The 27025-nt window shown below is 39.2% G+C and overlaps 1 protein-coding gene across 7 annotated transcripts in view; it reads right to left on the bottom strand.

The window, feature by feature from the left end:
- Nucleotides 1-20443, bottom strand: part of CEP83 (centrosomal protein 83) — a 31734-nt gene extending 11291 nt beyond the window's left edge. The window contains exons 1-10 of one of the 7 annotated variants that reach the window (XM_089523957.1): nt 20421-20443; nt 17028-17086; nt 12768-13031; nt 11702-11852; nt 9815-9907; nt 8986-9117; nt 7845-8096; nt 4497-4628; nt 1988-2102; nt 375-519 (exon numbers count right to left, since the gene is read on the bottom strand). In XM_089523957.1, coding sequence (XP_089380083.1) covers nt 375-519; nt 1988-2102; nt 4497-4628; nt 7845-8096; nt 8986-9117; nt 9815-9907; nt 11702-11852; nt 12768-12919 — 1172 coding nt within the window. In that variant the 5' untranslated portion in view covers nt 12920-13031; nt 17028-17086; nt 20421-20443. Of the gene's footprint in view, nt 1-374; nt 520-1987; nt 2103-4496; nt 4629-7844; nt 8097-8985; nt 9118-9814; nt 9908-11701; nt 11853-12767; nt 13032-14835; nt 14851-17027; nt 17087-19412; nt 19437-19508; nt 19619-20420 lie in introns of those variants that run through there. The other 6 variants (XM_089523956.1, XM_089523959.1, XM_089523961.1 and 3 more) reach the window with 6 other exon arrangements.
- Between the last annotated feature and the right edge of the window lie 6582 nt (nt 20444-27025).

The following is a 27025-nucleotide window of genomic DNA, read 5'->3' as shown; positions in this document are numbered from 1 at the left end:
TTCAAATCATTGTTGGTTGAATCCATGGATGGAGAATGTGTGGATAAAGAAGGCTGACGTTATCTTTCTCCTGTACTGAAAGAGCACCTGATCAGCTTGGGTGACAAAACACACTGCAGAAATAATTTAGTTTGTGACCACTTTAACTGCCCTGGCTCAATGCTAGGGAATTCTGGGAACTGTAGTTTTACAGGACATTTAACCTTTTCTGTCAGAGAGATCTGGTGTCAAAATAAACTACAGTTCCCCAGATTTTCTAGCACTGAACCAGGGCAGTTAAAGAGGTCTCAAACTGGATTATTTCTGCAGTGTGTTTTGGACCATTGTCTTAGAATTCTATGATTTCTGAGCAAGAAGGGAAAGAATGTACTTACTTTTCCTCCTGTAACAAGGCAAGTTTCTGGAATTCTTCTTCTTTTGCAGCTTGTACTTTGCGTATTAATTCACGATCCTTTTCTGTTAATAGGACTTTGTGCCGCTCAAGTGTTGTCTTAAGTATTTCATTATCTGAACGTAATTCTGTATATATATATTTTAAAAGTAACTATCCAGGATTCATAATTATATTGCGTATGTAAAATAACTGAAAATCCTTAGGTATAAATTGAGAAAACAAAACATAAGGCTCACTATATACCCCATACTTTATTGTCTACTCTAAAGCTCACCTTTGGCTGGTCTTTTTCAGCTATTTATTTCAAAACAGCTTTAGAGGATTCTCATGACCATTAGTAGGTATAAGCTGAGATTCCCTTATCAAAAATGCTTGTAACTAGAAGTGTTTTGGATTTTGGTTTATTATTATTATTATTTGTATTTTGCCTTTACCTAATGGAAATGGGACCCAAGTCTAAACATGAAATTAATTTCTTTCATATACACCTTATACCAGTGATGGTGAACCTTTTTGAGGCCAAGTGCCCAAACTGCAACCCAGACCCCACTTATTTATTGCAAAGTGCCATGTCCCTCTGGCTTTCTAGTAACAAACCCTGGCAAACTCTGTGCTGGGACAATGGCACATGTGCCCACAGAGAGGGCTCTGAGTGCCACCTCTGGCACGCATACCATAGGTTCGCCATCACTGCCTTATACATATAGCCTTAAGATAATTTTATACATACAGTATTTTAAATAATACCGTGCATGAAACAAAAGTTTGTGTACAATGCACCATAAGGAAGCAAAGGTATCACTCTCTCAGCCACCCTTGTGAATGATTTTGGAGTATTTTGGATTTCAGAATTCCTGACAAGGGAATACACTACCTGTATTCAAGTTAATAAGTCTAGAATTCAATTCAGGCAATATTAAGAACCTAACACTTTAATTATATATCAAAAGTATTCAGTGATGTATACTGTCAAGTAATTTTTGCCTATGAATGCAGCCTAATTACCTGAGGGGAAAGTATGAGTTAAATTGCTTTAACTTAGACTGGGCTGTATTATATACATAAGGGGTAAAAACACTTAGACACATCAGTCCTGAAATTATTCACATATGTTCATATATTTGTAGATTCCTATAAGTATAAATAATATTGCAGATACTTATAACATTTTGATTCTCATTGGTGAAGTATTGTCACATATTCTTGTGATGATAGTTGCAAAGAGGAAATACTCAACTACACTCGTGCTAAAATGCTGTTATATGCCTCATACCCTAGAAAAAGACCACACCAGAGTGTAACACAGGAAGTATTCAAACATTAGAAGTTTCTCCTACATTCAGTTATCTAGAAGTTTCTCCTAAATTCAGGAATAACTGCTGATATCATCTGACCCTCCCCATTATGTTTGCCTTTATGAACATAGAGCTGGGTGTCGTGAGACTATATTGACAAAACCAGTAACAACTTCTTTCACCAGATACAATTGCTGCATAGCAGCACTTTACTGGATCATACTTATTGTTACTATTAGTTGAAATTCAATGTTTTTAACTGGCATCTTTAACAAAACATCAAGGAATAAATTGTTACCATCCATTTCACTTTGAATCTTGTTCTTTTCTCTTTCTATCTCACTCCTAGCTCTTGCTGATTCCAACTTGATGTTTGTTACTTCTAACTTGTGTGAATGCCTAAGTTCTTCAACCTACAGAAAACAAATTTAGATGTTTAGGAATACCTTCCACTTTCTTTTAGAGGTAGGATTCTCAAAATCATTGTCCTATTTTGCTGGGAGCAGTCCCCCAATCAGACATATGTATGTGATCCCCATACTGACTCTGCATAAATATACTTTGAAAATCCATAGGTACGTTTAAAGCAAATGTTAATGAATGAGAACAGGCCCAGTTTCCACTGTACAAGTGTGCAACTAATACAAATTAAAAGCACCATTAACCAAGATTTAAGATACATGTGGCCCTGAGAGGACCACATGTCATCCCATGCTGCACAAAGTGCTACATTGTATGTAGAACTTCCTATTTGAAACAGGGTTTGCTTGCACACTCATTCATATATATGCACGCAAGAGCAGGCCAATTTTATATAAAAATCATGTTCACTGGAGCTGTCTGACTGTATTCAGTTAGCTTTAGCATCCAAACTAGTGACAGTTTCAGCCCACCAGCTTTAATTAAACAGATGTACCCAGTTTGCGTGGTTCCCTACGGTTCTGTTTACACATTCTGCAAGACAATCTGTCACTTCAACAACCCAAGTGTTTATGCTAGAAAAATGCTAGTCTTAACTACACTATTAAAACATCAGCCCAGTATTTGGCAGTTACTGCTACCATCTATCTTCTTTTGTCACTCTGCTAACTTTGGAAAATAAATGTTGCCTTACAAATCCAACATAGTCTAAAACTAAATGCAATGATCTGCCTGTTTCATTAAAAAACCCCACTGCTTTTCAAAGAAAAATCAAAACACTAAGGATAATTATTGCCTGAACTGAAACACTATGTAGTTTAGGCTTTTCCAGTACAGTAATTACAGGGTTGGTGAGAACTAAGTAGCTAGAGAAAAGCTCTTGTATCCCATTTGCAAAGTCAAATGTAATCACAACCTGCTAGCATGTGAAAACTGCAAAAAGTTTAGAAGGACAGATTTTGATTAAGTAACCACTGTTGCACTTTGGATGTTTCTTTTTAAAGAAGTAGCTACATCTGAAATTAGTTTAATAAATAAATCATTTACAACCCTGTCATTTCTCACTAAAGTACTCTGATTAGGTTTTGGTTGCACAAAAAAGATAAAGTAATTTTGAGGTTGTTTCTCTTTAAGTAAAGGCCATGCTGGGATGGAGGTGGGAAGAAATACCAATCACATTCTCAAATTAAAATGGGCAGATTTGGTAAATTTCTTCACCTTTTTTTTTAGATAGCATAGAACATGCCAATTACAACAGCCAGGCAGATTCATATAAGGCATATACAGTCCACTCCATATCCGCAGACTTGTCATCTGCAGATTTAAACATCGACGGACAGCAAGCCCACATTGGGGGGGGGGGGCAGCAAAGAGGAGGAGGAAGAAAGAGGTAGAGGAAGAGGTGGCGACAGTGGGGGGGAGGAGAGGGAGAAGGAGGAAGGAAGGAAGAGGAGAAGTGAGGTAGCAGCAGTGGAGGTAGAGGGGGGAAGAGGATGAGAAGGAAGAGTGGCAGCGAGGGGAGAAGAGGAAGCGGGGGCAAGGAAGAGGAGGAAGAGGATAATGGGACGTGAGCATCTGTGGATTTGATATCCACAGGGCGATCTAGAATAGATCCCCCCGCTGATACCGAGGGCCCACTGTAACATGTTTGGTCACAAGCTAGTTAAAGGTAAGTATCAGCTTCTCGACTTGGGCTCAGAAACAAATGGGCAGCCAGGCATTACCATATAACAATGGCTGCCTATTTGTTTCTGAGCCCAATTCGAGATACTGGTGCTCCCCTTTAAAGCTCTAACTGGCTTGTGATCCAAACATCTGTAGGAGCAACTCTCCATTTACTATCCTGTTCATTATTTAAGACAGTCAGAGATGTCTCTTCTTTAAAGACCTTGGGCTCATTACATGTCAAAAAGACAAGAAGCCTTTCTGGCACACAAATTATGAGCATCCTCTGCAGGGGAGTGCAAGTGGTACCAATATTGTTATTCTTTTAGCATTACCTTGAAACGGCATAGATATGGAATCCATGCCCTATCTTGCTATCATCTGCTGTCACAATTGGGACAGTCCAGAAACCCTTTACACAATCCAGGAATTAACAACCCATGACTATGACACAGCCCAAGGCAGTTTATCTTACTCATAATAAAAACAACTATTAACTATAACTTGTGGGTGTCATTCTTCAGGAAAGAAATCAAAAGAACAAATTGGTTGGCATGTTTTCAAGAAAACTCAAAGGAAAGTACAAATATGGCTTTTCAAATACTAAATAATGAAAAGATAAAAGGAAAGAACAGAATATAGTTTGTTCCAAAAATACAATTAGCAATAATGTTTCCTGCAAAATCTCTGAAAATATGGTCTAGACATCATAAAAAACTTACTTTAGTAGTCAAGGCATTGATCTCTCGTTCAGCTTTATGCAGCTTGCCTGTTAAGAGTGTATTTTGCTCATTGCTCATCTGCAGTTCCTTTTCAACACGCTCAAGAAGCAACTTAACAGATTGTTTTTCTGCCTTAAAAATTAAGAAAGGGGATTTTATATTGCTTGAGAAATGCCTTTTGAACTGTAATCCAAATTCTGTTTAGCACAAAAGGATTGATATCAATATGTTCTTGTAATAGGTATCTTTTAGATTTCCTTTTTAGAGTTAAATCTGGTTGGAGATTTTTGGTACGATCAGATCGTAAGATTTCCCATTAATACAATTTAGATTGAAAAGTTTTTTGGAAAGGTGTATGTCTCTCTGTGTTTTACCTAAACAGCATGTAAAGCTTTCCTGCAAAAGCACAGAGGCATCCTGAGAAATGCAATGTTCCCTGCTTAACAAACCTGTAGCCTCACAAAAGATGGAGACAAACTGAATCTCAAAGGGAATATCTTTTTGTGTTGCTAATGGAATTTGAATTTTATTTCCTGAACTTTGAAATGCTCTGTTTCCCAGTAAAAATAATAATATTTTTGTTATTTCTTTCCCGCCTCTCCCAAAGGCTCAAAGTGCGGTACAACATGTACCCATATGTGCCCACAATACCATCTCTCCATACCATCTGAGCTGAGAACAACAACTTGACAAAATGCACACCTTTGACTAAAATCATAGGGTTTTTCCCCCTTTATTATTTTTAACACCTTTGCCTGATGAAGCCAGTTCTTGCAACATGTATATTGTGCATTTTGGTTGACCCCATAAAGGTATCACTGCTTTATACATTTTGGATACTATTGTGCTATGCGGTATTAAGTTATTATTTCGTACTTAGTACGTAATTCCTAGGTTCAAATTCTCCCTCCTCCCCCACAGAACTAAGAGCAGAAATGTTGCTTCCTCTGTCAACTAATCATAGTTATTAGTTATGTCTGAGGTAAGAACTGATACTAGTGTATAAAAGATGGTTTAATACAAGAAATGACAAAAAGGTGAAAATGAAAAACCAACATTTCTGATCCCCTTCTCCCAGTCTCACTGGAAGAGAAAATGGGGAAGGACATTAATCCAAAGCCTGTTCAGGTTTGTTCAAATCTGCTAAACTAGGTTCTAACATAATGTCCAAATGCGGCCACACAGTATTGGGATGAAACAGCTGAAAATAGCCCACTCTTTATAAGAAGGGATATGGAGAAAGGAACTAGCCTGCTCAACCCAAGATCTTATTACATGTACATAAGAAAAGTATTAAGGAAGTATACAGTCTGCCTAATTAGCTCCCATCTGATCTTGGAAGCTAAGCAAGGTCAGCCCTGGTTAGTACTTGGAAGGAAAACCATCATCAAATACAAGGTGCTGTAGGCTATTCTTTCAGAGGAAGGAATGGGAAACCACTTCTGAGTATTTATCTCCTAAGAAACACCTATGAAATTCATGATGTTGTCGTAAGTTGTACGCCTTGGGCAGGCTTTTATATACTCTTTAATTTTACCAACTTTGTACAGCGCTGTGTATAATTACAGCGCTTTAGAAATAAACTTTAATAATAATAATAATAATAATAATAATAAGTTAACTAGCACAAAGTCAGAAGTTGAAGGTATACTCATGCAGAGATATTTAGGCCTGTTACAGACTGCCAAAATAAAGCTGCTTCGGGTCTCTTTGGAGGTATGCTATTTAAATAATGCATGGGTCATAAGAGTCCGGAGGTTGTGCCAAAGCCACACTCCATTTCTAAGCACTGGAGTGCAGCTTTGGTGCAGCTTCCGGATTCTTAGGATGCATGCATCATTTAAACAGCATACCTCCAAAGAGACCCACAGCAGCTTTATTTTGGCAGTCTGTAACAGGCCATAGTGAGGTTTTAAATAAAACACATTCACTGCACTATTTAGTGATGGCTCGGGTGGGATACAAACCGCCGCTTTGCGGCGTTCCCACGCCGGCGCCATTCGCTCTGTGCAGGAGCTGCAGCAGTCAAACCGCGCGGCTCCCGCGCAGAGCAAAAAAGAAGCTCCATTTTGGAGCTTCTTTTTGCGGCGCCTCTATGACGTCGCGAGGTGCCGCTGGCGCATTCGCGACGTCATAGGCACCGCGACACGTCTGGACACTATGCGTCCAGTACGTAAAGATGGCAGCGCCCATGTGGAAGGGGCGCCGCCATCTTGTACGTATTGTATACGTACTAGGGTTAGGGGGGTGCGGAAGCACCGCCCCTTCCTAACCCTAGTACGTATACAATACGTACTATATGGCGGTTTGTATCCTGCCTCAGTTTCCCATCCTTTTGCCTCTGATTGCTATGCATACAGCACAACAGAAGAAGGACTCCTTGTGTCCCTTTTCCCTCCTGTACCTCTCATTCTACCTGCTATATCTGAATGGGATATCAAAGTTTCTGTTCCCCCCTCTTTGGTACTCTGAACAGAATCATAACTCCTATAGATGTGTTGATATATGGGTCAACGCCAACTTGCTCTTCCAAAAGCAAATTTGTATGGTTGAGTTCCTATCAGTTGGGAATCACTTCAAGGCCACCCAAAAAGAAGTTTCTACACACTTAGGTAACCCACTTGCTTAGATTAGGCAACTTGTATCCCTTTAGCTGCCTGTTTTTTGTTTGTTTGCTTCTTTGTTTAGGGTTGGGGCATTTATCATCCTATGCTGGCTAGGGTTGATGAGAGTGTTAGTCAACAACATTTGGAAGGCCACATACTGCCTACTCTTGCTGTAAATATTCTGAAGTAAAAAGGAAACCAGAGCAGTCAGTGCTACTGGAAGGAGAAAGGAAAGGGGGGAAAGTATGGGAAGTCATTTTTGTTCTCTTGTATTATCCTTAGATATTATTTTTCCTTGCACTAGTCTAAACAGCACTATAATATATTACTGCTGATCTCTCTTGTAGAATTCCTACAACTTTATACATTATGATACAAAGTAAGATATATATTTATATTATTTCAAGAAACATGTTTGTTTATCAGAGTATTGGAAAATTATCTCACTTTAATTTAAATCATATGTATTAATAATCTTATTAACATAATTCTATACTATAAGATTACTGTCAATATTATGATTAAACAAATCTTCTAAATAATTAGCAAAGGTACATTTTCAGTACCGCTTTGTTGGGAACTAAATTTATGTGTAATTGCAGGAAAACTGAGAAAGCTTTAAAAAGAGAAAGTGAAGTATGAACCAATGGCTTATGTGAGTTCAGGTCTATGGCCAGTTCATTCATATTCACACAGAGAGACATGCATTCTTTTCTTATGCCCTGAGGACATAATTTCTTACCTCAAGGGTTCTTATCGTTCCTTGCATCTCAGATAGCTGACGTGCCTGCAATCTCTGAACATTGTCTGCTTGAATACCAGAATTCTCTCTCTGGGCTCTAATTTCTGCTACTTCAGCTTCTAATCCTTTTAGTTTCTGTAGCAGCTGCGTCTTCTCTCTTAGTAGAGATTCCACACGTTTGTTATCTCTTGTAGGATCAACACTAAGGAGCTGATTACGCAATTCTTCTTTATCTTTATCCAGTCTTGCTATCTGTAAGCAGTTGAACATAAAAAAAAAATATGGATCCAGTCCAGCTGGAGACTGATCACAGTGCTCAAGTATGGAGAAATGCCACGGGGCTCAATGCAGTCCTTCTCCCAATTTGCATCAATTCAGGAAATGCAAGCCGGAATTTGAGATCCATCCATGCTTATCCTCCCATCCAACCATGCAAGGCATTCAAACTCGAAAGGATGACTAGCCTACATGGTATACAGAGAGTGAAGGCAGACAGTGGGGGGAGGAGAATAAAAGTCACATTTGGGATACCCATTCCATGGATTAAAGGAGTGAAAATCTATCACACACAAAGCAATGTGTAAGCACTCCAATTCAGTCAGGCCATACATACTATATTGTTAAACCAACTGATCAGAAACAAAACCAATTAAATTGATAAGCCCTGAGACATTAATGAACTCTTTAAAATTGCTAAATATTTTGGTTCCAAAATGAAAACACTACTCTATTTTGTCAGCCTCCTTCTGACACTGAATATAAGATAATCTTTGTCTTATTTAAGACAGATTTTCAGCCAGGAAACATCAATGCATTTTTATATCAAAATATTTTATACTTTCACTTTGTTATCAACAGCAGTAACAAAGGAATAAAACAAAACATAACAATCCATTTAAATATTTCAAGATGTGTATGTGCTGTAAAAAGCATGACTCATTTCTGAGTAAACATGTACCGAATCATACAGTAAGCTGAATATGCTGGGGGGGGGAGGGGGTTTCCTGTTCCTTTGAGAGTTAACAAAATTCCAAAGTCATGAATTGTAATATTTCTGGTATCATTGGATTCAAAGCTATTTTTAAAGGTAAAACTTCAAAATTCAATAAAATTAAAATACTTTTCTTATGCTATGAATTACCTCAGATTCATATTTTAATTTATTCTCTTCTAAAATACGGGCATGCTCTTCTCTCTGATGCTCAAACTCTGATTTGAGGAAAGTATGTTCATATCGAAGTTTGTTATATTCTGTTCTGTATTTTTCTACTTCCTAAATTTAAAAAAAATATATGTGAATGAACAGAAGAACAAAAATGGGTAAAGAATATAAAAACATCCCCCCAACAAGATGGAAAAAATTAAGTATTTTGGATACAAACAGTAAAACTCTCATTTTTATTTGTATAACTGGGATCCAGACTGTCATTCCACCATGGCTCAGGTGTGGATGACTTCAGTATGTCATTACAGACATTCTTGTTGAAAGTATCCAAGATCTGAATTATATAAATGGCCCAATACTTTACATGGCTACTGCTCTAGCACCACATTGAGAAGCCTGTGGCTGCAGTTGAATGGGTTATAGCTGGACTACCTGAACTCACGTGTCAAAAAAAGTCTATCCCTTCTCTTAATGCAGATTTGCCCCAGCTTTTCTAACTCCTATGAAATAAAAGCTAACAACATAGGATACTAGGCTGAACCCCTTGTTTCAGCCCACAGGAATCACTGTATCAGTACAGAAACAAGCACCAACAACACTATATATAATAACATGCCAGCACAGAATACTGTGTTCCATTTACACACTACATTTCAAAGAAAATACTGACAAATTAAAACGGCAGTTAACAAATCACAAAAACAATTCATGTGAGGAAGAGCTGAAGAACTCATGTTTAGGGTTTTTAAACAAATCATTACACTGAAAGTCTGGACAGATTTTCTGTCATTTATTTTCTGCTTACGTCATCCAGCTTTCGAAAGCGCTCTCTCATAGGTGTTTCTAAGTCTTGTTGTAGTTGTGCTTTCAATAATTCAAGCTTCTGTGGAGTTACTACCTACATATCAATGGAAAAAAATACAAAGTAACTGAACAGCAGTTGCAACAAATATGCATTTGAAAACAGGTGACACTTACCCTGCGTATCCTGCTATCACTAAATAAAAACTTCATTACCACCATTACATTACACACATTCTTAGTAACAAAGGAGACAGAGTCCTTCTTTGAACCACTGACCAGACACAAGGTTTTCCTTACTGAGTAAATTAACTGGAGCAAAAGGAAGTTACTGAGTAAGGGAAGGAGCAAACGGGCACAAAAGAGCAGCCCAAGTCTGTTCAGGCCAGAAGTGGGTCGGAACCCAGCTATCCACATGGCCTGCTCCCAAGGCAGGCTGAGCACCCGGGGCTGATCAGCACCATCAGGAGTGGGTTTATCCTGGCTCTTTTTTTGCTCTAGTTCAAAGGACCAGAGAGTGGCTTCTAGACATTTTGGAAGCACATGTCAACTAAACGGCATGCTTCCAAAGCAGCTAGAAGCTGCTTCATTCGGTCTGTGTGTTTCATTTCTAAGATTACAATCCTAAAGACACTTTCATGGGAGTAAGTCTTGCTAAATCGAGTGGTGCTCACTTTTGAACAAATGGATTGTACTAAACAATTCCCATCACAAACTTTCTGCTTGAAGAAAAATCAATAATGAGAATCAGCATGTTGAAGTAGAAGCAGGATACTCAGATTCAAAATCCCTGTTCAGACACACTGAGTAACTTTGGGCCAGTCATCCAACTCTATCTCACAGGAGATTATAGAATAAAATCATAGTGAGAGGGAAGAGAGAACAATACAACTGCTGTGACCTTCTGGGGAGAAGGACACGATAAATAACTACAATATCCTCAAATGTAAAGGTGGGGTAATAAACTTTGTTAAAATTAAGAAAATATTTACAAAGAATTTGATACTATTCCTCTTTAATGTTCAAAAAAGGTGACTGCATGCAATAATTTAAATTGGCATTAAGACCAACAAGAACTAGAAATATTTCTCAAATATTTCTTTTGCATAGCCTATTACAACTACTATCTACTTGAGCAGAGAAAGGGATTCAACCATTAGTGTTAGAACCCCTGAAGCACTTTTCTAGGAAGCATATAATTCTTATCTGATTTAATCTCTCTCCACATTTATTGAGAAATTTATATAAACTGGAGAAAATTAGCTCATGGACCAACAGTTCCTTGTAGCCTATATTAACAAGGACCCATGTTCCATGGGACTAAGCTTTGCTTTAAAATAGCAATCTATGCTTAATGATAAATAGTAAATCTTGACTAAGCCCATTTGAAACAGGTTTGTAGTATACTGTGGGAATTCTATGCCCAAGAAGAAAAAGTGACACATTTGTAGATTTTTGTGGGGTTTTCAGGCTATGTGGCCATGTTCTAGAAGAGTTTCTTCCTGACGTTTTGCCAGGATCTGTGGCTGGCATCTTCAGATTTCTCTGAAGATGCCAGTCACAGATGCTGGCGAAATGTCAGGAAGAAACTCTTCTAGAACATGGCCACATAGCCCGAAAACCACACAAAAAACAATGGATGCCGGCCCTGAAAGTCTTCGACTTGACAAATTTGTATTGGCCTAAACCCACACTCCTGCATGAGCCTAAGCAGTTTGTTAGATAGTAAGAAGATGTTAATAACAAGTAAAGGCACAATAGAATATGACAAAATGGGGGATAAAGTGGAATTATATACATTGTACGACACACTAATGCAAAAGAATTACAGGATGAAGGGATTTTTGCATGACACACTAATTCAGAAATCTGATATTCCCAAAAGAATTACCTGCATCTTTAATTCCTCTACTTCTCTAGTTTTACCCAATAGTTCCTCTCGGAGTTCAGCAAGTAGAAACTGAAATTTTTCATGAACAGTTTGTTTTTCATGCAACAGTTGTTTGAGTTCATTTTGTGATTTTGTATATTCATCCAGTAACCTGCCAAAAAACAAACAAAAAAAAAACCCACACAAATTTTGTTGTGTTTTCTACTACAACACATCTATCTACAGGGTACTTATTTATCTATATAGCACTATGTACACATGTACTTTGCAAAGTATGAGAGAGGGTGGGTTCCCAGGGACAAGGACATGTCCTCAACAGATCAACATAGTGAAGATAACAGAAGAAAGAGAAACAAAATGGATAAAGTATGGCAACTGAGATATTATTGAAATACTAACCATGGTAACATTCAGTTCCAAGTTTACTGTTCTCTTCCTGCTAATAAGTAGGGTGGGCCCTTGGTATCCACTTGGGTTTGGTTCCAGGTCATGCCGTGGATACCAAAATTTGTGGATGCTCAAGACTCATTATTTGCAATGGGCTAGTAAAATGGTGTCACTTATATACAATGGCAAAATCAAGCTTTACTACTTGGATTTTTTAAAAACATGTTTTCAAACTGTAGATGGTTGAATTTGTGGATAAAGAATTTGTGATATAGAGGGCTGACTGTATCTTCAAAGTGAGAAAACAAGAAAAATAATATTTAAATACATTAATCCAATTTATAATGCCAGCTAGATCAGGCCACTGAAATCAACTGCTGAATGATGTTAGTACTTAAACCGCAGTTCATTCAATGGGTACACTCTAATTGGGACATAAATCTGGCTGTTTTCACCAAGCAAAAGTGATAGGAAATCATTGCCCAAAAGCTTACAGTGGCACAGTGAACCAAACACCACTTTTTATAATATTGAGAATTACTGCAACCAATTTACTTACACAGCTATCATGCTTTCAGTATTGAAGGTGTTTCATTACTGAAAGTTAACAACAGCACAAGCAAATCTTTCTTGGTTTTACTCCAAGTGAAAAAGAAAGAAAGAAAGAACCATACTATACCTTGTATGTTCTGCTTTTAGTGTTTGGTAATTAGTTTTATGATGTTCACATCGTATCCTTTCATCAATTAACAATTTTTGTACTTCTGTCTGTGAGCCAGCAACATCAGCATTTCCACCCACTGGAGAAAGGACATTCGGCAAGGTATCCATTCTGACTGAATGATAATGAGATGACAATCAGGAAAAAATGCTGTCAGCACAAGCCTACCACCGTCATAGAGACTGCTTTCTCTCCTGTGGGCATCCCTAGAGGCCAAATTACCTGTACAAACAGAAAAGCACCCAATTAGTAGCTCATATATTCCTTGTTTAAAAAAGATTCTTCTTTCTATCTGTGCTGAAGTACTTTATAATTTCTTTGTCAAAGCTTATAACTTTGCTACAATTATATTTTTAGTTGGTTGTCATTCTCAAAACCATCTCATTAAATAAAATACATAAACCTGTGAGCACTGAATATAACTCTCTATTACCTGAACTTTCCTTCTGTACCACGGCTTTGGGTCCTAAAGAGCTGTTCCTCTATGACAATGTTTATTTTGAAGCTCTGTGTGAAAGCCAGTCAAACTGTCCCACATCTGGATGAAAATGCATCCAATTTAATAAGTGCAACCGCCATGTTCCTTACCATTCCTACCTCTGAAACTAACTTATCAACAGAAGCAGCAGAGAGCTACAGCTTACTATATTGGAAAAAAAAATCTTTCCCTTCATCCTGAAATGCTTAAACTTGCCTAGAGCAACAAAAAGAATCACTTTAAAAGGCAATAAGGCCTCAAATCTTCTCAAAATATAAACTTTCCTTGCATGCCGTGTTTTAAAGCAAACTGTCTTCCATTTTGTGAGGGCTTTTATCTTGAAAAGCAGAAAGTACATCTAGTCAGTAATCATTTTTTTAAATTCAGGCATTTTGTTCAACAAATAAACAACACCGCCACCTACTGCTCTCAGCATGTCCACTTAAATTAGGGGCTTAAGTGTTGTCAGAAACCTGACAGTTCAGCAAAAAAATCCAGAAGGTATGCAGCTAAAACGTTAAGAATATTTAAAATATTTGACTGCAACAAAATGTGGGAAAATTCCTAAAATACATATTGGATCCTCATAAATCATTTTCTTTAATGTGATTACTGGTTTTTAAATTGCTTTTATAACTACTTTTTAATTAGTTATATGAAAAACATTTTTCTAGACCTTTCCAGAACCATTCCTCCATGGTTGTTTCATAGAAATTCTAGTACTAGAATGATAGTTTGCATGCCCCAGGAGCCAATTTTCTCATGCAAATATCCTTTACAGTAGAGATTTTCTGGGTAGTCATTGCTTCATGTTATTATTATTATTATTAACCTTTATTTATAAAGCGCTCCACCTAATTGGAAGTAAGGGCAATTCCCCTAATCCAGTTGTTAATCACAACCAGAGTAGCACCATTTAATGAACAAATGGGAATACTTACACAAACTTCACTGATTCAATAAATTTTCTTTGGTTGGGACTAACAACTGTATTAGGCCATCTTCTTTCTTATTGCACCATATTCTTTGTTATTACACCCCCCCCCAACATAAACAGCTTTAGTTCAATTTCTTTCCAGAGTGAAACACCATACATTCTAACACACTTCGGAGATATTCATTAAGATAATATGTTGATGTCAATTTTAAGTATAATTTTCAACTTAATATTTCACTTTACACACATAGTGTACTGTAAATTAATGTTCAAAAACAGAAAAAATGTAGATTTTGAAAATAAAGATTATTAGACAGTACTTTATTTGAAAACCTATCTATAAATATAGATACATATTCCCATAAGGTACTGTCTAATAATCTGTTTTTTTAAATATCGGTGGAAATAACATCAGTGGCAGAGCAGAAATCATTTTGGATTCACTTTACAACAGAGTTCTAGGACATACGTCATTCTCCATAATGGCATTAATCCCTGAAATTTGCTTTACAACAATCAAACTGACAATCAACCAAACAGTTCAATCCTGACCAGGGGACAATTTTCCTTAAGAAATATACAAAGATTAAATATAGCAAAACTATTTGTACCTGCATGCCACCATAAGAATGTTCATTCCTATAAATGTAAGTAATTGCAAAGACGACCAGCAAACATACTACATCGGAATAACAGCTTACAAAAAACTTTTCCTGGCTCCTCCAAGTCTAACACATTGAATATAGCATAAGCGTTCATACACTCCTTCAACAAAAAGTGAGGGTTTGTCAGTGAAAGCCTACGCTTCAATAAATCAGTGGTGTGGGGGTTTGTTTTGCTTTTTGAAGAAGCAGAATAGAAAATTTCTCCCCAAATTTAGCTTGCTTTTGCCGAAGTAATGCCTTCAAGCTTCACCCACTCAGTTCCATTTCAAGTTGAGAAAAATCTGATTTCAGTACAACTAGTTGAACATTCTGTTTCAATGAAAGACTGATTGCAATACAACAGGCTCCTAGACAACTGTGGATAAGCGTGTGGGTGTAAGATGTAGAAAATTTTCCAGAGAAAAATATAGCACCAGAAGCATGGTATTTGAGGAAATGTTGCATTTTGGAATGTTCTCCACCCCACATCTTTGAAATAAATCTGAAGTAGCATGAATTTTATACAGTATATATAGCAGCTAAGAAGTAAGCCATATTTTACTATGTTGGCTTTATTCCCAGATGAGCACACATATGACTGCAGTTTAGAATTAAAAATATTCTAGCATGCTGTAGTGTAGTACAAGGGAATTTATTTAATTTATATCCTGCCTTAATCCCAGCATGGGACTCAAAGCGGTGTAGGTACAACCGTTTAAAAGCACAACTAAAAAACTCTTAGTGCAAAAAATAAAGCACAATTAAAACAGCTTTTAAAAACATTTAAAATGTTATAAAATAGAAACACAATACCTCCCATTAAGATCTCCTTCTGTTGCAACATACTAAAACTCAAAAAAATCAAATACTTCCCTGATTAGGGGACCAATCAGCATCTCAGGGAAAGGAGTCCCACAATTTGGGAGGAACCACCAAGAAAACCCTCATCTGTGTCCTCATCAACCATGACTGTAATGGTGATGGGTAGGAGAGAAAGCTCTCCCCCACAGATCTTAAAGCTAAGGCAGGCTCATACAGGAAAATACTGGCCCCATACAGACAGGCCAAAATAAAGCTGCTTCAGGTCACATTGGAGGTATGCTGTTTAAATGATGCATGCGTCCTAAGAGTCTGGAAGCCACGTCAAAGCCACGCTTTGGTGCAGCTTCCAGACTCTTAGGATGCATGCATCATTTAAACAACATACTTCCAATGTGACCCGAAGCAGCTTTATTTTGGCCTGTCTGTATGGGCCCACTGTCTTGCAGACAGTCTAAATCCAAACCCTCTGGAGCAGCAGTTCCCAAACTTTGCTCCGATGAGCCCTTAGGGCTCTGCATGCACTCCCCAGTGCTCCGTGGCCACTCCAAGAAAATGAAAGAAATAAAAATTGAATGAAATTAAAGAACGAGAAACAAAAAGTAACACTACTCCTAAATACCATTAATTTGTAAGACATAGGGTAGGCCTCTTAGGAGCTCAACCACAGAAATTGTTTCTAAAAAGGGCTCTGTGAGTCAATAAGGTTGGGAATCCCTGTTCTAGGGCTTTAAAGTCATAACCAGCACTTTGAAATAAGCCCAGAAATGGAACAGCAGCTTGTGGAGCTGTTTCAACAAGGTACTTATATGCTCCCTATAACCTGCCTCAGAGAGCCATTGGGTTCCCCGATCCAATGTGCAGAGGTTTGTGAGTCACACAATTCCTTCCTCAAAGTGTCACCTGCTCAGAAGGGAGGTGAAGCAGGACCCTTTAGCCAAGCTTGTGGTCCACCCTTTCCCTATGTAGAAAGGGGAATGGAGTGCAATCAATGGAGATCAGAACTCAGGCATCTCCTGAAGTACCTTGGTCACCCTGTACAATGAAGGCAAAGGTTGGAAAGTGAAGCTGGATCACAGCAAAGGTAGCATTTTCCACTAGTGCTTTGGACAATATGAGGAGTATGATTGGACCCCCTTATAGCATCTAGCTCATGGGGAAAGGTCAAATAATTAATTCAGTCGAAGTGGGTTGGGAAGAAGATTCCTGTCTGACACTTCCAAATTGGCTGCCCACCAGTGGTTTGTGTTGGCCAGGTCTGGGAGGGCAGGCTGCAAACACACAGCAATGAAATTCACCAGGTGGCTTTTGTTCAGTGGCAACCTTTCAGTTGAACCTACCTCAAAAAGCTGTTGTGTGGATAAAAATGGAGGAGAGTCATGTATGCCACCTTGAGGTCCTTGGGAGGGAAAGGTGAAATATGAGATTAGTTGTTAAAATTGTGTAGAATTAGCATTAAGGACAAGAGACTGACTTTATGCTTACTGCTCATTGTACGGCTTTGTTTGTCACAAAAGTGTCAGCATACAGATTACGCCCCTTAGAAAAGTCACCTGACATTTGTCAACACTCCAAGGGTGTGTCTGCACTGCAGAAATATAGCAGTCTGATGCCACTTTAACTGCCATGACTCAATGCTATGGAATTCTGGGATTTGTAGTTTTGTGAACTATTTAGCCTTTCCTTTAAGAGCTCTGCTGCCTCACCCAAACTACAAATCCAAGAATTAAGTGGTGTCAAACTGCTTCATTTCTGCAGCCGCCTACGTTAATCCAGTCAACCTCCCTAGCATCCTTAGTTGGCATGTTTTTCACACAAATGTCAAAGAGAATATAATCAACAACCGCAAAACTTACTGGAAAGTAAAACAGATTAATGCATATAAAAAAGAGTATAGTTCAATGAAAGGGAGGCAGAATTATCATGATGGAAGGACTTTCAGAAACATGATAAGCAGAGCTGGTGTGGAGCAGGGAATAAAGTGTCTGGCTATGATCAGGGAGAACAGAAATCAAGCAGCAGATCCCAAAGCTCACTTGTAGGATCCCTCTCGTCTCTCTTTGCCTAAGCCTACCCCACAGGGCTGTTGTGAGAACGTAGACTGAAGGGCATTCGTAACACTCTGTGCTCCTTGTGAAAAGTAAAGGTGAAAAAACAAACAAAATAGTGGTTTGAGTGTTGGGACTACAAGTCAGGTGACCAGACGTCCTCCTTTACCAAGAACAAAACCTTGTCCTCCTTTGTCTTATGACACCTGTCATCCTGACTATGACTCTTTTAAGACCTGGGTTCAAATCCTGGTTCAGCTATGGAAACCCACTGGGTGACCTTGGGTGAGTCACACTCTCTCAGCCTCAGAAGATGGCAATGGCAAACCCACCTCTGAAGAAATCTTGCCAAGAAAACCCCATGATAGGGTCGCCGCAAGTCAGAAAAGACTTGAAGGCACACAGTAGCAACAACAACAACAACATGCCTGTGTGTTGTTGATCTTCAAGTCATTCCCAATTTATGGCAATAAACTGAAGAGACTCATATAAATTCCTGCTTCTTAGTCATGCTCCAAATGGAGGACATTCAAAAACCAATATATCCATTTATATCCAGCCCTTCTGCCAAGGTTGGGACTCAGGGCGGCTTATAACATTAAAAAACACCATACAGTTAAAAAATATATCGTCTATTAAAATAAAATTACTACTATAATTAAAACAAATTCAATGATAAAGTCAAGTAGTTAAAAAAAGATTAAAATGCTTAAAATACATTAATAACATGTAGGACGTGGCCACATAATATCTAAAACCACACTCATACAATAAATGTACGTTCATGTTTCTTAGTCATGCTCCACAATGGGAAAACGGACAAGAAGAAAGGGAGGGCATGACGAAACAAAACCTTTAAAAAGTCACTAATATATAGATATATAGATATATACATATCTCTTAATGCTTCTTCACTAATATATATACATCTATCTCTTAATGTTCCTTCACTATATGTATCTTAATGCTTCTTCACTAATATATATACATATATATATCTAAATGCTTCACTTATATATATATATATGTTAATGCTTCTTCACTTATATATATCTATATATATCTTAATACTTTTTACTAATATATATATTTGAATGCTTCTTCACTTATATCTATATCTCAATGCTTCTTCACACATACACACACACACACATATATATATCTTAATGCTTCTTAACGAATACATACATACATATATATATATATGCTTTTTCAATAATATATATATCATAATACTTCTTCACTTATATATAATATGGATCTTCATTAATACACACACGTATATATATATGCACATTCACACACACACACACATATATATATCTTAATGCTTCTTCGCCATGCTCCAAATGGAGGCTATTTTAGAATTCCTCCCAGGCAGAAGGCTGAAATGGAGGGCTCCTGTGCGAGTGTCATGGGGCTTTCCATCACCCTCTGAGGCTGAGAGAGTGTCACTCGTGGGTTTCCGTGGCCAAACCAGGATTCGAACCCAGCTCTCCTCTTCCAGAGCCAGCCAACCCGCGGCACCCGCTGACTCACAAAGGAGCATCTACGCAAAGCCAAGGGCAGGGCTGAGCTCCTCCAGGCTGGGAAGCCTCCAGCCCCGACACGAGTCACGGGGTTCGCGTGAGAATCAATTAACCCGTAACTCTCAATCCCTCACCGATCCATGGTTACCTGGGCTGTTTAAAAATGGCGCCTCAGCCCGCTCGCCCCGCCCTTTCGCCGTCGCCTCCGCCTGACCCCTCTCGGGACCCGTAGAGTCCTCCCTACCTTGCCATGATCTCCCTGAGGCACAGTCCCACCTCGGCTCAAGGTTTTCGGCGGCCCCAGAGCATCACGGGAACGCGGAAGAGAAGAGGCGCGAGCAGGGCAGAGGGTGGCGCGAGGCGCTGGGAGGGGGCGGGGCTTGTGCTGCCGTTGCTGCTCCTCCTAGGGCTGAGCCAATAGCGGGCGAGGGGGCGGGGCTTCTCTGGCTCCAGTTCTCTTTACCTCAGAAAAGGAGTTCAAAGACTTTGTACAGTTCTGTGAAGGAGGCTGTTCAATGTCAAGTGTATAAACAAGCCTATAAACAAGCATAAAAAGTGTATAAACAAGCCTCCCTTTTATCCCTAGTTCTCAAAGCTGAAACACCCCGAAATTGTACACGGGGGGGGGGGGGATTGACGTTGCGTCCTCACTGCATAAATAATCCGCTTTCAGCCCGTTTTAACTGCCATGGCTCAATGCTATGGGATTCTGGGAATTGTAGTTTGTTAAGGCACCAGAGGTTTAACTGCCATGGCTCAAGTCTATGGAATTCTGTGAACTGTAATTTGTTGAGGCACCAGAGTTTTAACTGCCATGGGTCAAGGCTATGGAATTCTGGGAATGGTTTGTTAAGACATCAGAGCTTTAATGGCCATGGGTCAAAGCTATGGGATTCTGGGAATGGTAGTTTGTTAAGGCACCAAAACTTTAACAGCCATGGCTCAAGCCTATGGAATTCTGGGAGCTTTGCCCTCCTGCCTCAACAAACTACCATTCTCAGAGTTCCATAGCCCTGACCCATGGCGGTTAAAGCAGGCTCAAAATGGATTATTTATGCAGTGTGGATGCAACCTGAGAGAGTGACAGCTTTCCTTTTCTGAAGTAGACAAACTTTGTTCCAGCCACAAAATTAATAAATATTGTGTCTCACATTACCTTCAGGCCATGTGTATAAGGCCTTGGGATGAATAGTTTCTGAATTCTTATACATGAATGAATGAATAAAAACATAAATAGATGAGAGAAGGAATAGTATCAAAATTGAAGCAAACTGCTAGTCTCCACTGTTGGGTAGAACTGTTGTTTGCCTGCCTCTTCCTCCTCCTCTTCCTGGTTGGCTTTTACCATACATAGGAAATATTTTTTGTTGTTGTGTGCCTTCAAGTTTGCTTAAAGCAAACCGATCTTGGCAAGTTTCTTCATCAGAGGGGGTTTGCCATGCCATCCTCTGAGGCTGAGAGAGTGTGACTCACTCAAGGTCACCTTGTGGGTTTCCATAGCCAAGCCACCATTCGAACCCTGGTCTGCAGAGGCCTAGTCCAATGTAGTCAATACTTGGGTCCCATCCAGGGCAACCAGATGTCCTAACCACAGAGGACAACACACTGCAAAATGTCGGACATTCAAGCGAGAAAAAAGTGGGACAAGATCAAATAAAATCTGAAAACACTAATATAAATGTAAATTAATGCTTCTTGGTCATGCTCAAAATGGAGAACATTTTGAAATTCCTCCTGGACAGAAGATTGAAATGTTGACATGTCCTGGATAAGGAGAGTGTCTGGTCACCCCCATCACCAGGACCCCTCGCTATGCATATACAAATATTCCGAAATCCTATAAAAACCTAAATCCAAAACACTTTCAGATAAGGGAGGCTCAACCTTTACATAATTACAATATTGCAGCCTTGCAGCTGCCAGGAAGGACATGAAAAGATAAAATAAGATTCCTATGTCAATTTTCCTAGGAGGAAATTACTCTGAATCCACTGTATTTATTTCTAAATAAACATACATAGGCCCAGATTGCTCATAAAACGACTATTAGATTTGCTATTGCTGTTAACTCAGTTATTAATATTCTACGGACAAATTAACTAGAATATATGAATGAAAATGATTGCCATGCTCATCACCCCGTGTGTGTGTGTGTTTGTGCGTAGAGGGAGTAGTCTGTATATATTTATACTGTACATATGCATATGTGTGTATGTATATGTATCTCTGTGTGTGTGTGTGTGTGTGTGTATATATATATATTGTGTGTGTATATATATATATATATATATATATATATGGAGAAGGTATATATGTCTCATACAACGCTTTATTGAATTGTGTAAATAAGCCACTTGGGTAATGCAATGGAATCTTCATATAGTTCTTGAATGTTTGGGGAAGAGCCAGCGAGGAAAGGATGTTCCTAAAAACATTGGCTAATGGCCCAAAGAAAAAGACTTTTTTGTCTAACACAAGGAGGTGATTCTTAACGCTCTTTATTATTATTATTATTATTAATAATTTATATAGCGCTGTAGATTTACACAGCGCTGTACATAAAAACAATAAATATAAAAGAGTTAACCTTCCTATGGCGTACAATCTAAGAAATGATTTAAGGGAGGAATGGTTGCAAAATTTTACTGGAACAACATCTCCTGGCAAAATACTTGAATACATTTTTGATCACAGGGTGTGATGGAATTTAATGCGGGGTGATCCTGAAGTAAAAAATGGTGTGCAAATGGTGTGCCTAAACTTTAAGCGAAAGGTGATGTTTTCCAGTTTCTGCAAGTACTGGAAACCGATAACTAAAGAGTTTTTGAACAAAAGATGTTGATCCCTTCTTACGTCCTTCCTAAATTCTCTATCGCCAGAAAAACCCAAATGGATTGGGAAAATGCCAGTGTTTAACATAATTTTTGTTTGTTTTTATATCTCAAAAACACTGAATAACATACCATTCACTAGTTTTAGTAACACTAGTTTGTAGTTTGCGCTAATACCTGTAGAGGGTAGTGTAACTCCAAATACAGCACCAGTCACTCCATATGGTAATGCTTTTTCCAAACATGATAGTGTGAGCAAAATGGATGCCTCCACTGTAATGACAGTAGAAAGCACTATTTACAGAGTGTGGTACATGATGGAGAAAAGGATCTTTCAGAAACATCAGTGAAGATTTGAAAATCTGGCACTATCCAGAGGTCATTTCAAAAATTCAACTCGACTCTGCAAGCTTGAAGTGAATCTAGTACTAATATAATAAACTTGGAGTGTATTACTGTAGCAAACTACACAAACCCAACAATACCTTTATGGGGACAACAACAACAACAAACTTTATTACAGCCATTTGGCCAGCACAATTACAAAATTCCAATTTAAAATATGGGGACAACCAAAATGCACAGATACATGCTGTGAGCTATCAGAGCTCCACTAGCATCTTCATCAGGCAAAGGTGTTAAAAATCAGGGCTGTGGCAACTGTACGCCACGGCCCTGATCCTGCCTTTCCAGAACACAAAAAGGAGCCAAAAAAAGCAGCTCCTTTTTGCACCCTGGGAAGGGTGCAATAGACGCTGCACTGCAGCTATATGGCACTCCTTTGGTGCTGCGTCATTGAGACGCACTGCCAGAGGAGCACCATGATGCCGCGTACCATGTGGAGTGACATGCAGTATCACGGCACCCTGAAGGGCAGAGTCAGGGTGTGCATCATGTGGATGTGGCACCCTGACTCCACTCCCAGGTCGGCCTTTCAGACCGGTCTGTACAGGGCCAAAGGCGGCTAAATGTCTCACAAAACTACAGTTCCCAGAAATCTTTAGCATTGAGCCAGGGCAGTTCAAGTAGTCTCAAACTGGATTATTTCTGCAGTGTGTTTTGGACCTGAGTTACTGTAGGGTATTTTAAGTTTCTTAAGGCTTCAGTCTTTGCTAAGGAAACAAAAATATTGAATATCAAAAACGTCAAAGCCAAGCCTGTTCGGTTCTAGCTTTAAATTAGCAGGGGAGCAGAAATGTGTCTTTGTCTAACTATACTTTCCTAAGAACTGAGACTGACTCCAAAAAACAAAGAGCTTTATCGCACTGCGTTCCTTCCACGCGTTCTGAGAACGGAACGGAAGGAGTGGGGATGAGTGCGGAACGAGTGGGGGACGGATTTTACCGCACGCATCTGTCCCTCATTCGTTCCGTTCCCCCTCTCTTCCGTTCTTAATCCGTTCCAGAGGGGGAAATTTTTGAGAACTGTTCTGAACAGTTCTCAAAAAGCGTCCCCTCTGGAACGGAAGGGGCAGGGAAGAGAGGGGGAACGGAACGAGTGAGGGACGGGTGTGTGCGGTAAAATCCGTCCCCCACTCATTTCCGTTTCCTACTGGGCCGGGCCGAGAACCCGGTGCGATAAACTTCAAAAACAAATAGGTAGTTTGTAGTTTAAAACAAAGGGAGTTTTTCACCCAGGGATGGGCTAGGGACGGGATCGCTCCCTCGTCCTTGTCCCGTCCCTGAAAGTGGGCTGAAAAGCACTACCAGGCTTCAGCTAAAACCGCTTTCAGCTGTCATTGTAATAACAAGTTCTTCCATTATTACAATAGACTGGAAATGATGGCTGAAAGCACTTTTCAGCCCACTTTCATGTGAAAGTGGTTTGTGCAATCAGTTTCTCACATTTCAGCATACTCGTGAGTGAAAGTGATTTGCATGGTCACTTTCACTCGCACTTCCCTGCCAGGTCAAGTGCGACTTATTTGTGAAAGTCGTTTCTGCGATCGGGCAGGAAATATGGGACAGGGATGGGACAGTGACGCCCTGTCCTTAATGTGATAATCTCCAAAAATTTACTAATGGCTTTAATCGATATTTACATAAAAGCTATATCCTAATCTAGCTAGTGAATAGTTCAGGTAACAGAAATATTTATCTCACCATGGCGGGTTACAAACCGCCATAAAGTACACGCTCCGCGCCTACTAGGGTTAGGAAGGGCCGTATTAGGGTTAGGAAGGTTCTTACCTTCCTCATGGCCCTTCCTCCCAGTACGCGCGGAGCACGTAGTAAATGGCAGCGCCCATCCACATGGGCGCCGCCATTTTGACGTCTTGGACGCTGTGCGTCCAGACATGTCACGGCGGAAGTGACACCGCGAGGGTGTGCTCCGCCCCTCGCGGCGCCACTTCTGCATTTCGAAAAGGAGTGCCATTTCGGTGCTCCTTTTTCGCTGCGCGGGGAAGCTCGCGGTCTGGCCGCTGGGGCTTCCCTACGCAGCAAATGGCGGTGGCGGGAAAACGGCCCCTTGAGGGCCGTTTGTAACTCGCCCATCTTTCCAAAGGAAGTTGAGAGAGCAGGAAGACTAACTGTTCAGTAGAAAATCTTTGAGATAATTTCTGTTAGTCCCAAAGGGGAATGACGTAAGTCACATAGTTTGAATGAGAGAGAGAAAGAGAGGAGAGTTTGCATGCAGGAAATCCCTATCCGTCTAAGGAGGGGGAAAGAGAATGCAAAAATCTTCCAACAGTTACAGGTTTACATTGTGTTAAGATGTTGTTATTGTTGTTCTCAGTTAAGATGGTTTGGGGAGATATTTATGTAGGCAAAGGCCATTATGTGGGCACTCCTAGATAAAGAGCTGAAAAGCCCATGAAATAAAAATTAAATTCCATTAGCAACACAAAAAGAAAGTTCCTTTGAGATCCAAGTTGCCTCTGTCCTGTGCAAATAAACTTGTCGTAAACTGCTGCAAGTATTACATCCATGTCAAGTCTGTTAAGGCTGGCCTGTCTTGAGATGGCCATGGTTTCCTTTGTTTTTTAATATAAGAACCTCAAAGGTTCCAGACATTTTAATCTTTGAAAGAGTTATACTCTAAGAACCTTCATGATTAAAGCATGACTGGTGTGTTTCTCTGTGTATTTTTGGCTATATGTTCTTGCCTAAATATAAGAACTGTCTTGGTGGGACAAACCAAGGGTGTATCTACACTAGAATAATACAGCTTGACCCCACTTTAAGTACTGTACCTCCACCCTATGGTATCCTGGGATTTGTAGTTTTACAATGCCTTTAGCCTTTTCTGCTAAAGAGTGCTGGTGCCTCACCAAACTACAAATTCCAGGAGTCTGTAGGATGGAGCCATGACTGTTAAAGTGCTAACAAACTGTATTATTTTCCCAGGTAGATGCATGCATCCCAGTTTCATCCTAGCTCAGTATTCTGATCCCACAGCAGCCAGGCATCCAGTAAAGCCTTTGTAAAACTTTGTCTTTATTGTCTACTAGTTAGTATTATTTTAGAGATATTTTAATCATGTAATTTTGTTGTTTTAGATTGTATGCTGCTTGGCAAGGTTTTTTTTATTCTTTTCCTGATTTTATTTGATCCTTACTATGTAAAACACTGTGCAAACTCTACAGTGCTCTATAAATAAATCTTAATAACAATAAAGCTCATCAACTTTGTAATGGTGGCATCGTGATTCTGATGCCATTGAAAGTACACTGCTTCAAACAAGGAGTTTCTGTTTTACACTAATATAAATCATGGCCATTTATAAACATCTTTGTCTTTTTTCATTAAGTCGGCATAGAATGCATGGGTTCTATTTACTACTAAGTCTTACTATATTCATCTAAGGAAGTAGACTGAAGTCTACGAAAGCTCATGCTGCCAACTTCTTTCTTTCATTTAGTCTCAAAGGTGCTACAAGATCTCTCTACATACTGATTCTACAGACTAACAAGACTGTATCTCTGAATTCTCCTAAGTCTCTTATGATCTTTAAACTGGGAATGGGTATAAGGGGAGAAGTCACTTACCCACAGCTGTGTTGAGTCCTGTTTCCTAGCTGCAGAGAAGCAACACAGGTTATGGTCTGAAAGCCACCTATTGCAACCTGTGGCTGATGCTGACACAGCAGCTGTCAGAAGGAATGAGGCATAGTACCTGTGGTTTACAGTAACTGCTAAATTGTCATTTTTTCCCCTTTCTTTCTCCTGTTTGATTTTTAACACTTTTGCCTGATGAAGAAGCAAACGGACCATCGAAAGCTTGCATTATGTATTTTGTTCATTTTAGTTGGCCAGTAAAGGTATCACTGCTGTGTGGTTTTTGGATTTTATTGTACTTTGCTTGCACTAGGTGATTCACTAGACATTGACCAGACAGCTGCCTGTGCCATGTCTTTCCCTATCTTGTTATTCGATATCTCTGTATTCAGCAAATTACTTTATAATTGTTCTGTATACCAAAGCTCTCCACAGAGGTACATGGATTTAAATGAACAGAAAAATGTTTCAGCCAAACGGTTCTAAAAATCCTCAGGTTAGGATACTGTTTTGCTGTTTTTGTTGTGATTACAGTTTTGATTTAGCTACTGGGATCCTATCTTCGGGTCTTTTCCTGAAGCAGCAGAATCCACTGGCACATTTTTCATGGTTGCTGAAACTGCTTTGAGAACTTGTTTAAAAACTCCATGCCAAAATTACAAAAGCACTTTTAATTATCACCTCCTATTGCTTCAGATTAATAATGATCAAACGCTGTGAGAAAGATTAAAATAGTAGGGAAACATCAATCTCAAATGTGAATATGTAAAAAATGATAGTTTGAGAGGTAATAATGCACTTTGGGAAGAGCATACCTCTTCACAAATGACGTGAACATCATAGGAAATGTAAAATTTCATTTGACCTTTCTACCTGGCCATCAGTTAATTTAAAAGCTGTAGCCAAGCATATTTAATAAAGCATTTCTGTCTC

This window comes from Sceloporus occidentalis, unplaced genomic scaffold, assembly GCF_023333645.1.
Source record: "Sceloporus occidentalis isolate IW3139 unplaced genomic scaffold, rSceOcc1.0.p SCAF_5, whole genome shotgun sequence".
Lineage (NCBI taxonomy): Eukaryota > Metazoa > Chordata > Lepidosauria > Squamata > Phrynosomatidae > Sceloporus > Sceloporus occidentalis.
The sequence above is the reverse complement of the archived record's forward strand: the minus strand, read 5'-3'. Positions and strand labels throughout refer to the sequence as shown.